At 32.0% G+C, this 16,873-nt stretch overlaps 3 protein-coding genes across 3 annotated transcripts; all 3 read left to right on the top strand.

The window, feature by feature from the left end:
• Nucleotides 1-3,146, top strand: LOC111879241 (F-box/FBD/LRR-repeat protein At1g13570-like). Its single transcript, XM_052763594.1, has 4 exons — nucleotides 1-158; nucleotides 524-1,353; nucleotides 2,436-2,600; nucleotides 2,675-3,146. Exons 1-4 carry the CDS (start codon nucleotides 155-157, stop codon nucleotides 2,963-2,965), a joined length of 1,290 nt encoding a protein of 429 aa, XP_052619554.1. The 5' UTR covers nucleotides 1-154; the 3' UTR covers nucleotides 2,966-3,146.
• A 4,079-nt stretch (nucleotides 3,147-7,225) lies between these two features.
• Nucleotides 7,226-12,745, top strand: LOC128127623 (F-box/FBD/LRR-repeat protein At1g13570-like). Its single transcript, XM_052766276.1, has 7 exons — nucleotides 7,226-7,292; nucleotides 8,773-9,401; nucleotides 9,522-9,614; nucleotides 9,751-9,921; nucleotides 10,019-10,282; nucleotides 11,028-11,081; nucleotides 12,698-12,745. Exons 1-7 carry the CDS (start codon nucleotides 7,226-7,228, stop codon nucleotides 12,743-12,745), a joined length of 1,326 nt encoding a protein of 441 aa, XP_052622236.1.
• An 83-nt stretch (nucleotides 12,746-12,828) lies between these two features.
• Nucleotides 12,829-14,019, top strand: LOC128127624 (F-box/FBD/LRR-repeat protein At1g13570-like). The gene is made up of 4 exons (XM_052766277.1): nucleotides 12,829-13,323; nucleotides 13,411-13,515; nucleotides 13,628-13,795; nucleotides 13,855-14,019. The coding sequence occupies exons 1-4, from the start codon at nucleotides 12,829-12,831 to the stop codon at nucleotides 14,017-14,019; spliced, it is 933 nt and encodes a 310-aa protein (XP_052622237.1).
• Nucleotides 14,020-16,873: the final 2,854 nt, after the last annotated feature.

The following is a 16,873-nucleotide window of genomic DNA, read 5'->3' on the forward strand; positions in this document are numbered from 1 at the left end:
GGTGAAACAAAAGAATGTTAAAACATATAGACCAAATTTGTAATTACGTCGATATTTAATTTAGGGGCTGGTAGGCGGGCAACATACCCTAAATTGTAAATTCCCAATTGTTTGACATTCTAATTTGGTCTCTCCGATCGTATCTCCATTGTGAATGGGTAAGTTTCTACTTCATAAACCTAAGTATTCAGTTCTCGTACAACAAATGTCGATATCCTTTTACTGTTGTGTCGATTTATTTGTGAGATTTTGGTCGAATTATGCTCTTTGTGCTTTCTTTTCCTCAATCCAGTTGAATCCACAAACTCTGTTTTTGTTAATTTCATTGTCAATTATCACGTATCCATTGGAAAACATAAATCAAGAAACCGATTTGAGAAGATCTATTACATACGATTTGAAACATAATCGGATAGTTGCTAATTATGCAAGTCAGCAAGTATTAAAGGGTTTAAGCTAGGTTTTTCGTGTATATTATTTAGTCATGTAATTTCATTAGATTTATATCCCATTTTTATGACAGGGAAACGTAAAAGGAGATCTGTAACTTTTAATGGAGAAGATAGAATCAGTAACTTGCCAGAGCACTTAATAGACTCAATCTTAGAGCGGGTCCCATTTGAAGATGCTGTAAAAACAAGCATTATATCAAAAAAGTGGAGGTACAAATGGACCTCAATGAAGGTGTTGACTTTTGATAACCACTTCAATGCAAAAATTGCAAAAAATGGAGCTATTGATTACAATGAATATATAAGCACCATAAACCAAGTGTTAAACCTTCACAAGGGTCCTATCTCAAAATTTGTTATCCATATACCACCTATGCTTCTTGATAGCTTCGAAGAAATTGATGAATGGATGATGTTGTTATCAAGAAACAATGCGACAAAACTCGTTCTTTATAATTCCAATCGACGTTATGAGCTTCCTTCTCATGTGTTTTCATGTTTAGGATTAACAGAGTTGATATTGGAAAATTGTTTCTTCAGTCCACCACTTCAGTTTGAAGGATTTCATAATCTTGAAGAACTTTTTCTTCTGCATATTGATTTTGGGAAGAGTTTAAGTGGAAATCAGATGAACTTACCACAACTTAAGAATCTGCATTTTCTTGAGTGTACGAATGTTCACAATTTCAACATCAAGGCTACAAAGATGAAAAGTTTGATTCTAGTCACGTGTCCTGATGCTAATTTGCTACAATTGTTGGAAAATCCTTCTATTGTTGTGTTTGGTGTATCTTTTCGGACTTTTGAAGATTTTGATAGATTTGAGATGATAAATTCCATCAGCTTTTTAAGTAGCTTAACAAGAATTGAAGACTTCTTAATCGAGGGTAATTTTCTTAAGGTATGATACCAAAGTAAACTTTAAATGCTTTCCATTTACGCATCCTTAATTACCCGTATATAACATTTATCAAAATGTTATACGTGATTGAGTATTGACAAGGCTAATTCAAATTTCAAACTATTTGGTTTTTTTAGTGAATTGCATTTTTGGTCCCTGTAGTATTCAAATAGATAAAATGACAGAAATGGTCATTGTAACTTTTTTTACAAAAATGGTCTTGTGTTTTATATACAAAATGACAGAAATGGTCCCTGTGTGAGATTTTTCTTACAGAAATGGTCCTTCTGTAAGAAAATTACAGAAACGATCCCCGTCTATGAAAAATTACAGAAATGTTCCCTCTGTAGGAAATAGAAAAAGTTACAGAAATGAACCCTGCGTAAGATAAAGCTACAGAAATGGTCCCTCTGTGACTAAATTAACCAAATGATCCGTGTCAAAGACAATTACAGAAATGGTCCCTCTGTAGGAATAGAAGAAATTACAGAAATGATCCTTGTGTAAAATAAAGCTACAGAAATGGTCCCTCTGTAACAAAATTACAGAAACAATCCCCATCTAAGACAAATTTACAGAAATGGTCTCTCCGTAGTCTGTAGGAAATATACAAAATGATAGAAATGATCCCTGTGTAAGATAAAGCTACAAAAATGGTCCCTCTCTGACAAACATACACAAACGATCCCTATCTATGACAAAATTCATAAATGTTGCCTCTGTAGGAAATAGACAAGATTACAGAAATGATCCCTGTGTAAGATAAAGCTACAGAAATGGTCCCTACATGACAAAATTATAGAAATGGTCCCTGTCTAAGACAAAATTACAGAAATGGTCCCTGTATAAAGATAAAGTTACAGAAAGTGTCCCTGTGTAACAAATTTATTTAAATAGTGCCTATATATAGGAAAAAAATTATAGAAATGGTCCGTGTGTGTAAAGACAAAATTAAAGAAATTATCTATGTTTAACAAAATTACAAAAATGGTCCCTCTCACTGCAACACACTGTCTTAAAACCCTGGTTAGATGTATTTCTCACGTTTTTATGCAACTTAAAATCTCACTTTCACCTCATAGTTTTTGTCTACAGAAGAGATTCCAAAGTGGCTTCCATTATCGATGAACAGCTTAAAACGTTTAGTGCTGCAAGATTTTGAAGTTGCTGATTTGGATCAACTTCATGTTGCTCTTTGTTTGCTTCGAAACTCACCAAATCTAGACACATTACGTGTGCACTTTGAGGTTATTAACTAAAAAATGCTAAAATTAGATTTTATTTTATATGTCACAAGAGTTGAATTTTTATGTTTTTTCAGGAGCCTCGATATTTTGTGGGCCTAGCTTTAGATCATTTCAAAGCTGCAAACTGCTTGGACTATACTTTGAAACAGTTAAGGACTATGGAGATAACATGTTTAGAAGGATTAGAAGTGGAACTGCTTTTTATAAAGCTTCTACTTGCTCATTCACCTAATCTTGAGAATATCTCCATTACACCAATTGGACGTCTGACTTTTCGAAGAAGATTTGCGATTGCTAGACATGTTATGAGTCTCCCTCGAGCATCACCAAAAGCAGTAATCATCTACTTGAATCCCGAGAAATAGTTATATAAGAATATGTTCAACTTGAAATTGTTGTTTAGCATTATGCTTTTCATTGTTGTAAACATAGTGGAATTGGTTGTTTTTCTTTTTATTCCCCTTGATTTGTTTGACATGGGTGATTTTCGATAGAAGTGTCAAGTATGATGGATTTTTTTTAGTTTACATTACTTCAAATGGTTTATCGTTGTCTCAAAATCATAGGATCAACTGCAATCTCTATAAAAAAACTGTGATTTTTTTTTTTTCAAAATTTTAAGTACAATGTTATAATTGTGTGATTATTTTGGAAGTGCAATGTTATAATAAGAAAAACTTGAAAACAAATTGCTATAATTAATAAACAAAACAATGAAAGTTTCTTGATATCTCTTGCTTTTAACTGTAAATAAAAATCTCACTTTTGCTTCAGAGTCTAGTTCATGAATGCATGAAAGAGCCCTACACATGCTTGTCCGTATTATAGACTTTGTGGCTAAATTGTCAACAATTCAACATGACAGTTTTATCACCTTCATGGTAAAGATTATCTTTGATGCTTGTGAAAAATATTTAAGATGTTATCCATTGCTTTTTAAAGATGATGACTTAATGTAAAAAATAAAACAAAATAAAATAATTCAATGGTTTTTAAAGGTAAAATGATAAAACACAAGCGGGGAAAACGGTGGGTTTTGTAACAAAAATACAAACATTCAAAATATGGGAAAATTTCAATGTTAAATATGTATCAAATACACGCATTCTAAATTTGGTATCAAGAAGAAATCACAAACAAATCATTTTAGGAATAGTTTCCTTGCAGCTATCATATAAAACTTATTAAGTATTAACCAAGTTATAAAATGCAAATGTCGAGTTAACTTACTTGCTTGAAGACGTTACAGTTAAAGTTTATATAAATAAGGATATAATGATTTATTTTAAAAATATGATAAGGTTAAGACTATCTTATTGACAACCAAAACTATAGAGCTGACAAAAATCGACCTAACAAACAAACCCAACCCGAACCCCGTTTATTTTTATTTTATTTTATTTTATATTCTAGTCGAAAGACACATAAGGGTCAATTTATAAAGTTCAACAAATTTATCTAAACAACATTGTAATGCATTGATAGGATTAAAGACCATCCAAATATTTATTTCTTTAATACAAGCAAAATTTGGGATCTTTTTTAATTTTTTTTAAATAATATTATTAATGTAATAATATAATTTTTTTCAGATTTATCCAAGAAATTATTTTACACAAAACCATCACAACTTACTATTATTTGTAATTAATCTAATCCAACCACTTCCAAAAGGTGGATATAATCACCCATTTTTAACTGTTACATAATCTTATCAGTTTTAACTTTTATGTTAAATTAGGGTAAAATATGATTACAAGAGAGATACAAATAAATCACAGAACCTTGTTGGTCATGAAAAAAGAAAAAATACACCCAAAAAACAAAGTTGCTTAATCTTATCAATTTTAACTTTTATGTTAAAGAAGGGTAAAATATGATTACAAAACAAATATAAATAAATCACATAACTTTGTTGGTCACAAAAAAAGAAAAAATATAACAAATTAAAAACAAATTTGAGAAGAGAGACATATTTATTGCAAACATATATGTGTATTGAATCTATTCGCATGCACATGCTGAAAACAAACCTATTATCTATCAGTGGTGGAGTTATATGGGACGGTGGAGTACTATAACATCGCCAAAAAATGTTTTTTTTATAACTAAAAACATTATTTGTAAACATGTTTTATGTTATTGTATCTCCAACTAAAAAATTATACCATGTTTTTAATACACGGGATATGATAACTATACAAAATATATCATTTACGGTTACTACGATAATGATAGAAAGAGCTTTTCGGAATGACATATGTCAAAAATAAATTGCAGAATAGCACGAATGATCAAGTTGTAAACGATTGTTTATTCATTTTTTTTAAAAGAATGTGTTTTTACAAGTTTTTCATAATAATAGTATTGACCGATTTCAAGACATGCCAAGACAGATTCAATTGTAACGTTTGCTTAAATTATATATATGTATATATATATATATATATATATATATATATATACTAGGTGTCAGACCCGTGTAATACACGGGCTGATTTAAAAAAAGATTAAACATTAAAATGTAAACACAAAATATTTTTTAATATACAACTTTAAAATAAAAAAGGAAGAAATGTATTTATTGCAATTTAATATCATATATATGATATTTAATACTTTACATATATAAGTTTATGATTTTAATTTTAAAAAATTTAACAAACCAAAAATTGACAAGTAGATACTATTTATTTCAAAAGTACCACAAAATGACAAATGTCAAAACTCATGAGAGATTGACATGTGGCAAAAAAAACCTTCATTTATTAAGGAGGATATATATATATATATATATATATATATATATATATATATATATATATATATATGGGAAAAGTGAATATATGGCTGTCATGTATGTAATATAAGGTATAGAACCATCAAAATTGACTTCATTTTGATTAAAAAAACATAACGTATTTTCATTGTTAGCTTATTTCTATTGCTTTTGAGCTCATATTATTTCTGATTTCATAATTTATCCCCAACATCTATGTATTTCGAATGTGCTGTTTATATTAGACCTCTAGTAGACTTCATAACTTCTTTGACATCTACCATATGTATACTTGCATGGTTCTTTTTGATGTGTTATGGGAAGAAGTTTATTAGGTTTTTAGTGATAAATTTCAATCATTCACTATAGTTTTCTATATTAAATTTGAATATGAAGACTTATAGGTAATTGATAATGTATTCTTGTACATGGTTTGTGGTGCAAAATTAAATATTTAAAACTCCATAAAAATATGTACAAAACCTATCATCTAGTCTTATAGATGATACAAGATGGATGGTAAAGAGATTTGGTTGCATTTTGTTAAAACTATGTATTTTTTGATGGTTCTATACCTAATATTAGGTACATAACAGCCACATATTCCCTAAGCCCTATATATATATATATATATATATATATATATATATATATATATATATTTCGATTTACCACTATAAATGTTAAGAAACTCTTTGAACATATAATTTTGAATCTGGAAAAAGATTATATACCCCGTATTAAAATTCCTTGCTCCACCACTGTTACCTATGCCTTCTAGTTGCAACTTTAATGACTTTTGTATACCATATATATCCTGCTCACTTTGATATAACATTTGGTTTGATATGTTTAAGCATTGAAACTATCATACACATGCACACATAATTGTAAACAACAAAATATAAAATATAGCTTAGCATTATAAGCACCAAAATTTTCAAATTACTAAATATTTCTATATATGTTGCAAGAAAAACCATCTCAAGAACGAGCTACAAGCCAGAACAACGGTGACGGGATGTAGTGAGTTGGTTGTCGTGGTGGCATTTAGGGCTTTTTATAGAAAGAAAGAGATGCCAACAATGGAAAGGGTAAACTGTGATGGTGCTCTGTTGGTGGCAGGGTGGTAAGTGGTTTGTGTTTAGGGTTTTTTTAGCGAGGGAGGGAGAGAGTCTTCCAAGAACCAAGCACATCCATATGCTTTTTAATTCCTTTCTACACCCCAATCACCGAAAACATGAAAAGATGGAGGTAGTTTTAACCAAATCTCCTTTTTTCTTCTTCAAAGTTGTTCCTATATGGTTCTATGGAAGTTTATGTAAGAATCAGAAGCGATAATGGACAATTGTCTGGCAGATTAGTCTATTAGTTATTCATTATATAAGGAGAGGGCTGTAAGTGATGAGTGGTGAAAGATGTGATGGTGGTGGTGATTGGTTTCTCGGGTAAGCTTGTGAATGAACTAAGATAGGTTAGGACATATAAAGTAGATATGTGACAGTGGGTTTTCACGAGGGATGAGATAAGGGATCGATTAAAATTTTGAATGGAATGGAAGTCAAATGATTAACGCGATATTATAATGATGGAACATAATTAAAGGGGAGCAAGTCAAAGATATGCATTCGTAAATTGTACATACAATATAACAACCAGACAAAATATACCATGATTACATGATCAAGTATAAGTAACTTACAAACCATGAGTCAAGGCCGATTTTGGATACATATCACAAAAGTAGTATTCATAAGGAAACTTCATAAAAGTCACTATATTTTGAATAACTACTATAAAAGTTTGATACTCAAAATATAATGTCAACAATTAGAGTAACCTAATCATGCCTGTCAGCATTACGCATTATCAAACTTCACATGTCAACCAGTCAAATTTTGACTTGTTAAACGGTAAAAATTAAAACAAAATAGTAAAAGGAGTGTCACATTTGAGACAAAGAATATCACAATATTAAAATTTAATTTTTGTGAAAACCTAGTGTTTTTAATGGAATTTATCCACATAAAAATATACATTGATATTCTCGTATTATACAAGATAACAACCCTAAAAATGAGGGTAACGCATTCAAATTTCAACTTTGTATATGGGTTGGATATAGATCGCATTCAAGTTTCAAATCTGTATATGCGTTGGATATAGATCATTAGATTGGTTGGCAACTATTTGTTAGTTGTTACAAACCTTCTCGTTTGCATTTAAAAAATTAAGATCGCTAGAGTAGTTGTTTTCATCTAAAATTTTTGACATTCGCTCTGAAGGTATCTTCAAGTGATGATGCGTAAGTTTCTACTTCACAAACCTCTATGTATTTGATTCATTGAAAGTCGTATGTGAAATCTCGATATCATGTCACAGTAATTAATATCTATTTGTTTGAAGTCTGTTCTTTATGATCTCTTTCCAGTGGAATAAACAAACTTTGAGAAGATTATGTAGTACTCAGTTACTGGTTAATTCTGCAAGGCAGGGATTAAGCTAGGTCTTGCCAGTAGAATCTATATGATATGGTCATGTTATAATTTCATTTGTTTGAGTTTCTATAAGTTAGGTTTTGCCAGGGGAACCATTGATTCAATTATAAGCTTCAGGATAAATCAAATAAACCGTAGACCAGGGAAATACAATGAATAACATAGAGAGAGGTGAACCCTTTTTAGGGCTTTGCTAATATTTAAAGTATAATGATTAACTCACAAATACTGCAAATATAACAATTCTGTTATGTTACTATACCGAAAAGATTACAACCATTAACTTATAAACAGTGCAAATATATCAATTCTTTTCTCAATCTATTACAGTGTTTTTTAGAACATGACAATTATAATGTGTAATTAATTTATTTAATTTCTAATAATATTTTGTGTTATGAAAACGTGTCAAAATTAAAGTGACAAAGAGGAATCATTGTAAGCACGTTTGTAAGAAATAAAACGTAAAATGGAAATTTACGGATAATAGCAATGGACTTTTCTCGCTATACTAATATGAGCAATACACTTTATTATTCACCCACAATAGGAAACTACGAATATTCACATTTCTATAACAATAACAACAACATAAAACCCAAAACTTGTGAAATGCTTTCAAGTTTCATGCATGTTACGTAATGCTATTATCAATAAAGAAATGAAAGTGCAATGTTATTTTGAGTAGGCATTTAGAAGTATGTTGTTACTATGTGCAATTAGCAACATTCCCTAACAAAATCAGGAAAATTCACATGTTAATCCTTGTTCAAAATCTCCATTGACAATAAAAGGAAATTAAGGGAATACAAGTATTTTCAAGTTTCTCCATGTTTTTTTATTCCTTCTATTTTCTTGGAAATAACCTAGACGTGTTTTTTTATTCCAATAACAGGGACATATAAGAGGAGGTCTTTAACTTGTGTTAAAGAAGATAGAATCAGTAACTTACCAGAGCACTTAATAGACTCAATCTTAGAGAGGCTCCGAATTAAAGATATTGTAAGGACCAGCATTATATCAAAAAAGTGGAGGTACACATGGACCAAAATTAAGGTGTTGGTTCTTGATGAGCAGTTCTCCATAAAATTTGCACAAAATGGAGCTTTTGATCGTAATGGGTTTATAAATACTATAAACCATGTCTTGACCTCTCACAATTGTCCTATCTTGAAATTTCATCTCCATATACCAAACATGTTTCTTGATAGTTACCAAGAAGTTGATCAATGGATGCTACTCTTATCAAGAAAAAGTGTTAGGGAACTTGTGTTAATTACTACTTCAAATCGACGTGATGAACATCCTTCTAATGTGTTCTCTTGTCTAAAATTGACAAAACTTGATTTGAAGAACTGTTTCATTAAGCAACCACTTGAGCTTGAACGATTTATCAATCTTCAAACTCTTTTTCTCCTGAATATTGTTTTTGGAGCTAACTTTTGCGAAACCGAGATCAACTTACCAAAGCTTAAGACGTTGTCCCTTAGTAACTGTACACATGTTTATAGTTTCAACATCAAGGTTACAAACCTGCAGATGTTATTTGTCTATGGTTGTCATGATTCCATGTTGCTCCGGTTATTGCACACTCCATGCCTTCGCCTTACTGATGTTAGTATAGTATTTATGAAACCCATACAGGATTTTGTTCGAGCTGAAAGATTGACATTGGCTACAATGTTATCTAACTTGCCCAAAGTTAGATCTCTAGTTACTGATGGTCATTTCCTTAAGGTATGCTACAAAGTAATTTTTTATTGTTAAACCTTTACTCTTTCTCAAATGGAGATTGCATAAACGGGTCCCACCTTTCCCAAATATCTAATCTCGTTTTTTTCTGATAAGTTAGAATCTGATTTCCTCCTCATAGTTTTTGAGTGCAGAAAAGAATCTGAATTGGCTTCCACATGCGGTTAATGGTCTACACAATTTGTTGTTAATGGATTTTGAACTTGGTGATTTGGATCAACTTCATGGTGCTCTTTATTTGCTTCGAAACTCACCCAATTTAGGAGATCTGGGTATAGTGCCTTGGTACATGGTAATGTAAAGAGTGCTAAAGCATATTTATTTTGCTCATATAGTACACGAATTATATTTATATTCTACAATGTGGTTGCAATTTTATGTTTTTTCAGGGGCCTCAAGTTGATGCAGCACCCGCTTTAAATCATTTGGAATCCCTAAACTGCTTGGATTATACATTGAATGAATTGCAAACTGTGATGATAGTATCTTTAGAAGGATCAAGACCTGAACTACTTTTTATAAAGCTTCTACTTGCTCATTCTCCTTCTCTAAAGAAGTTTACCTTTAGACTAAATGAAGTTGACGTTCAAAAAAGACTTAAAATTGGTGAGGATATTCTGCAGTTCCCCCGAGCCTCACCAAAAGCAGAACTGGTCTACTTGAATCTAGAGCTGTAACTCTATAAGAATGTTCAATATAGCTTTAACTGTTTTTGAGTTATCTTTAATATCTTTTTATTCACCTTGATTTGTTTGTTGTGAGGGTGATAAGTAAAATGGTTCTTGACTTCTTTATGCCTTTCAGGACTGCAATGTATCTAAAATCCAATTTCTGCATATCAGAGTGTTCTTCTTGACATTTTAAGTTTTAACAAGAATAATGGATTCCTCTTCTTCCACGAAGCCCTGCTCTAAACTTCTACCTTCAAATGGTTTATCTTTATTAAAATCAGATGATCATCTAAAATCTATAAGTCAGTGAAGGAAAATCTACAGAAATGTAGACATATACTTGCAGACAAATTCAAGACTTCATCGATTTATTTTGTGAACTTTTATACACAGTCAACGAAACATGGAGAAAGTTCGTTTACGTCTTCATCCCATAAAGAATGTGACATCTCTGTTGAATATCTCTTTTAAATACCCACTTATTGCGCTATCTGCTTTGCTAGTTGCTACATTGCATCTTCCATATTTGTACTTGTTTTATTGCTTAATTGTGGTGTAATACTTACAAATAGCAATACAAGAAATTCCATCAATAAACATGTTACATAGTATGTTATCAGTGGCAGACCTTAGTGGGACATTTGAGGTCCCGGGCCACTGCTCAATTTCCGGTACGTAGTGTAAATTTTATTTATTTATTTTTTATTTTTTTGGTTTTTTGTATTAGGTGCTCCCGCTTGAAGTACGAGGGACACCCCTATTAAAACAGTCTGTGTCCGCTGTGTCCACCACTGTATGCTATATCGTTTTTCTGTGAAAGTAATTTATATTTGTGTTGAAAAGAACCGTAACAAATGGTTATGGTTTTTTTAATTGCGTTAAATAAATAAAAATCATTATATTTTGGATAGTTATTTCGAGTTAAAAATGTTATTTTCGGGAAATGTCGTTTTAACCCGACAATATTTTTTTAACTAAGTCTATTTTGCCGGTTAAATAAATCCTTAAACATTTTTATAAAAGAATTTTTTTAATATGTTCCCTAAGGGCATATATATAAAAAACCATTAATTATAAAAAATATTACCATAATTAAATGTGATAAATATTAATTATGTGTAATATTACCAAATTAAATATAAAATACATTAATTATAAATAATATTATTTATAACTAATATGGTATTTTCTAATATGTACCCTAAGGACACATATAAAAAACATTAATTAATGACAAATATTACCATCATTAAATATAAAATACATTAATTAGTATTACCATAATTAAATATGAAATGCTTTAATAATCTCCATAAAAATTTATTTAGAATATAATTATGGTGATATTTTTCATAATTAATACTTTTTATATATGTTGTTAGGCACATATTAGAAAATCCCAATTAATATTTATAATATATAATTATAGTAATATTCCTCATAATTAATACTTCAATTATTAGTTCTTATATGTGTCGTTAGAGCATCCACAATGACTAGTCTAATGATAAATGATAGAGTTGAATGAGGTGGCAAGTCAATGTGTCATTCAACGCATGAAACTCTACTATTGTGAGATGCGACATTGGCATTCAATGGATTTGGAGTTCAATGACCATTGAACTCTTCATTGGAAAAAATGAAAGTTTTTAATTCTTGAATATTTGCTATAAATTACATTTTGCAACTATCTATTGAATTTTGTAGAGTTCAATGCATTGTAATAAAAAAACTAATAGAGTTGTATAAATTGTAAACAGATGATGTGGCAATCAATTGAACTTTATTGAGTTGAATGCATTGTGGATCCCTCGGGGCATATATTAGAAAATTCCCTTTTCCAGATGTGTTTTAGGAATTTATGGGAAATTTCCTTTGGGAATAGCTATATACTTGCTATGGGTGTCGTAGGGCAGCGAACCCAACGTTCCTGACATTCTAAGTCGTACAAATAAAAAAAAACAATGACAGGTTAGTTTGTACTTCGCAAACCTCCATACTTTTTTACTCTTTGAAAATCATATGAGAAACCACGAAAGCCTTTTACTGTTATAACAATTTATATGAGCGACATTGTTTTAATTATATTGTTTATGATTTCTTCTGATCATCATTCAAACAATGTTTTCTGGTATCTTTTCAAATTATCTCGTATCCATATTAAACTGAAGTAGCCACGCAATATATTCATTATATTTAAGTTGATTTAAATTATATTTTGCCTTGCTACTACAATAAAAGTTTATTTACTCATAACTTATGTTACCACACCCAAAACCTCGATAATAAAAGGAAATTAGGAGTGTTAGTAACATTAAGTTGTTCTATATTTTCCATTGTCCTTTGAAATAACTTAGTCCAACTTGTTTTTTAAAACTAGGGACAGAGATATGTGAGAAGGGATTTGTGAAGAAGATAGAATTAGTAATTTGCTTGAACACTTGATAGACTCAATCTTAGAGCGCCACTTGAAGAGGCTGTAAGGACAAGTATTTTATCAAAAAAATTGGAGGTATAGATGGACCACAATGAGGGCACTTGTTTTTGATGAATACTTCTCCAGAAAATTTGCAAAAAATGGATCTTTCGGTAGTAATGGGTTTATAAGGATCATAAACCTAGTCTTATTCCTTCACAGGGGTCCTATCTTGAAATTTCATCTCCATATACCAACCATACTTCTTGATAGCTTCAAAGAAGTTGATCAATGGACCCTAGTCTTATCAAGAAAGGGTGTTACAGAACTTGTCCTTACTAATTCAGGCCGACATTATCAACTTTCTTTTATGTTTTCTTGTTTAGAGTTGACAAATTTGCATTTGAGGAACTGTTTCTTCAATCCACCACTTGAGTTTGAAGGATTTCTCCATCTTAAAAAGCTTTATCTCAAAGATATTGTTTTTAGGGATAATTTGTGTGGAACTCATATCAACTTCCCACAACTTAACAAGTTGTTCTGGAGAACTTGCATGGATAGTTACAATTTCAACATCAAGGCCACAAAGCTACAGGGTTTGAAAATTGTCAATTATTGAGATGGCATGTTGCTCCAATTATTACACACTCCATGCATTAATAATCTTGATATATATAGTTCTTTCCAATTCCAGGCATCCATAAAGGATTCGGTACCAGTTGAAAGAATAAATTTGGTGAGCATGTTAAGTAACTTGCCCAAAATTGAAGTTCTTTCTATCGATGGTGAATCTCTTGAGGTATGATAGAAAAGTAAAATTTTAATGTTTAACCTTTGCTCTTGCTCCTAATTTTCATGTCTAATATAATACTCATTTTTTTGTAAGCTAAAATCTCACTTGCATTTGGCAGGATGTTATCGAAGAAAATATGCCAAAGTGGCTTCCATATCCGGTTAAGAGTTTAAAGTGTTTGAACTTGCAAGATATGAAACTCCGTGAACTATGTCAACTTCATGGTGTTCTATGTTTGCTTCCGAACTCGTCAAATGTGGAAAGTCTTTGGATGGAACTTTGGAGGGTAAATTCTTTTTATAAATTGAATCATTTGCAAACTGCTTGGACTGTAAATTGAATCAGTTGCAAATTGTGGAGATGACAGTTGTTAAAGGATCAAGAATGGAAATTCTTTTTATAAGGCTTCTACTTGCTCATTCCCTTTCTCTTAAGAAGTTTACAATCACACCGTGTGGAGCTTGTGGTGTTGACATGAGTAAGGATGTTATGCAGTTCCCTCGAGCCTAACCAAAAGTAGAAATAATCTACTTGAATCCCACATCATAATATTTTAAGAATGTTCAATGACATTGCACTTTAGCTCTATTCATCCTTATAGGCATATCAAGATTATATTTATTTTCCGGATTTCTTTTTCATGGATTATATGCTTAAGAAATGCCCATTATGATTAACTTTTTCGGCATTCATATTACTACAATATGTCCTAAATCACCATCCTTGCAAACTAAGTGTTTTTTTGTTCTTTTCACAAGAATGATGGCATTCTCTGCTTCAAAAAGGCCTTCTCTACACTTCTACCATGGAACAAATGGTTTATTTTTTTGTTAAAATCACATGATCAACTACATTTTAAAACTAAGTGAACAACAATGATTTACAAGAATTTGGCCAGATAATTACAGCGAGGCCATGAATTTCTTGATGCAATTTTTAACCATGTATACATTCTTAAATAGACTACATTTCCAACTTAATACTAGAAAAATGTGAGATCTCCTCATCGAATCTCAACTTTAAATATCCTTTTATTTAACCTACATGCATTGAGACACTTGCATTTTCGTACATCGTAATTGACTTTTGCTTCTGTGCAGTTTGTGTCTTGTAGATAGTCGTATGAATTCATTAATCCTCATGTTAAGTATCATCCAACCACCATCATGGCGGCCTAGTGGTGTTCACTGTGTATGAAATTCTCACTATCTTCTCACTACAACATTAACACCCTATCACGACGACAAATTCGGACACTATCTAGACAACAAGTCGTCGGTATAGGATATGCCGAGGACTAGTCGTCAGCAACGAGTCGTTGGCATAGGCGTGTCGGCATAGGTCAATATTTTTGTCGACATAGATGTTGTCGCCATAGCTACACCTATTGCGACGACTTGGCGTCCGTATAGATTTTGTTAATCATATTTTCTGGGAAAAAAATAAAGTTTTTTTAATTACCTGTCGCGACGACACGTCGTCTGCAAACCTCTCCCGACGACTTGTCGTCGCTACACGTTTAATCTATTACGATGACTAGTCGTCGCTATAGGTTTTTCACAGGACTCGACTATATACATATAGCAAAGACATGTCGTCGGGATAGCCACGGGTTGTTTTTTTTTAGTTTTACAAAATTAGTACATTACCATTCTTGCATTTTTAACAAATCCAAAAAACATTGCAACATATATCAATTGAAATAAATTAACTAGGTACCATTGTTCAAATTCAAAACATCAAATTCAAGTTTAATATTACAATAAGTAGCTAGTAACATTGTTCAAAATTTTAAAAAAACGTCAACCATTATTATCATAATCATATCCTTCTTCTTCCATCCTTTCGGCAACTTGTTGAGAGGTACTTGGTTGTGTGTTAGAGTTGAATAGAAAGTTAGGAAATGGTGGTGGTTGGAAGTTCGGAATACATGCCCCCAATGATGCATTATATTGTTGCAAGTATTCTTGTATTTGTTGTGCATCAAATTTGGATTGAGATTGGGACGATTTGGAAGTGGAAGGCCGTTCATTTAGAGTTAAACCGAAGTTAACGGTTGGTCTCCTACCCACCCCGCAAGCATGCCCGTGTCTCGTTCCAAGGGCACGCTCTAAACATTCTTCCTCGTCTACTTCTCCGCCTTCCCCGTCCTTGCTTTGCATTTTCTCATATTTCTCTTGAATTTTCTCCTAAAATAAAGAAAACAATACACATACGTTAATTAAAACAAACAACTAAACTTAAATATTAAAATAATAATAATATTCATTAAACAAAATACTATAATTAATAATAATAATATATTTAAACAAGACATTCATTTCATTTATCACTTACCCAATCTTCTTGTGCTCGACTTGTACACCAACCCAAACCTTCTTTGTAGAGCATTTGTCTCCAACCCTCAATATGTTGTGGCTTGATATCCTATAATAAGTGAAAAATTGTAACGACCGAAAATACGACCCAAAAATTTTTGTTTTAATATTACTAAAAATCGCAACGTCAACTATTAGATAATAAAACCATAGTAAATGTATCGGTTCAAAAATGAAGTTAATATCATATCAAAATATCTAAATAAAACTCCTAGGAATAAACTGCAACTATGGTGTGTGCCATGCCATCAATCTGAGCTCTTCCCCTTTCTTGCGGAAGTACCTGAAACCAAAACTGAAACTATAAGCACAAAGCTTAATGAGCTCCCTCAAACTACCACATACCATACAATAACATATAAAGCACATACTGGGCCTTGCCCACTGCATCAAACCAAAGTCCGGACTAACCAGGGCCTTGCCCCTGCATCGAACCGAAGTCTGGAAACTGCATCGGGCTGAAGCCCGGACTAACTGGGGCCTTGCCCTCTGTATCGGACCGAATTTCGGCTAACTGCATCGGACCGAAGTCCGGACTAACCGGGGCCTTGCCCCTTGCATCGGATCGAAGTCCGGACTAACTGGCTGAACATGGCATAGCATAATCATAACTACTAGCATAAACACATATACTGCATACTGCATCGACCCGAAGTCCGGAACACATAACACAAAAACATGCTTGAATCACAAAGATGTCAAGAACACTGAAGTACTGCATCGGACCGGAGTCCGGAAACTACTGCTAACTAGACGAGTCGGCATTGTGGCCGTAGATCCGTTCCTACTAGAAGGAAAGCTCACCTAAACTACTGAACTCGGCCGATAACCCTCCGAATGTTAACCGACAACTCTCCGAAATGCTGCTCCTCTAGCTCCCCGAGCAACCAATGCCAATGACAACAATTATACTAAACTGTCTTCCCGGGGTCAATTAATTCAACATTGGCCAAAGTTCTGGTCAAAATCAACCTTCCTGATTGACC

Source organism: Lactuca sativa, chromosome 1 (genome assembly GCF_002870075.4).
Source record: "Lactuca sativa cultivar Salinas chromosome 1, Lsat_Salinas_v11, whole genome shotgun sequence".
NCBI lineage: Eukaryota > Viridiplantae > Streptophyta > Magnoliopsida > Asterales > Asteraceae > Lactuca > Lactuca sativa.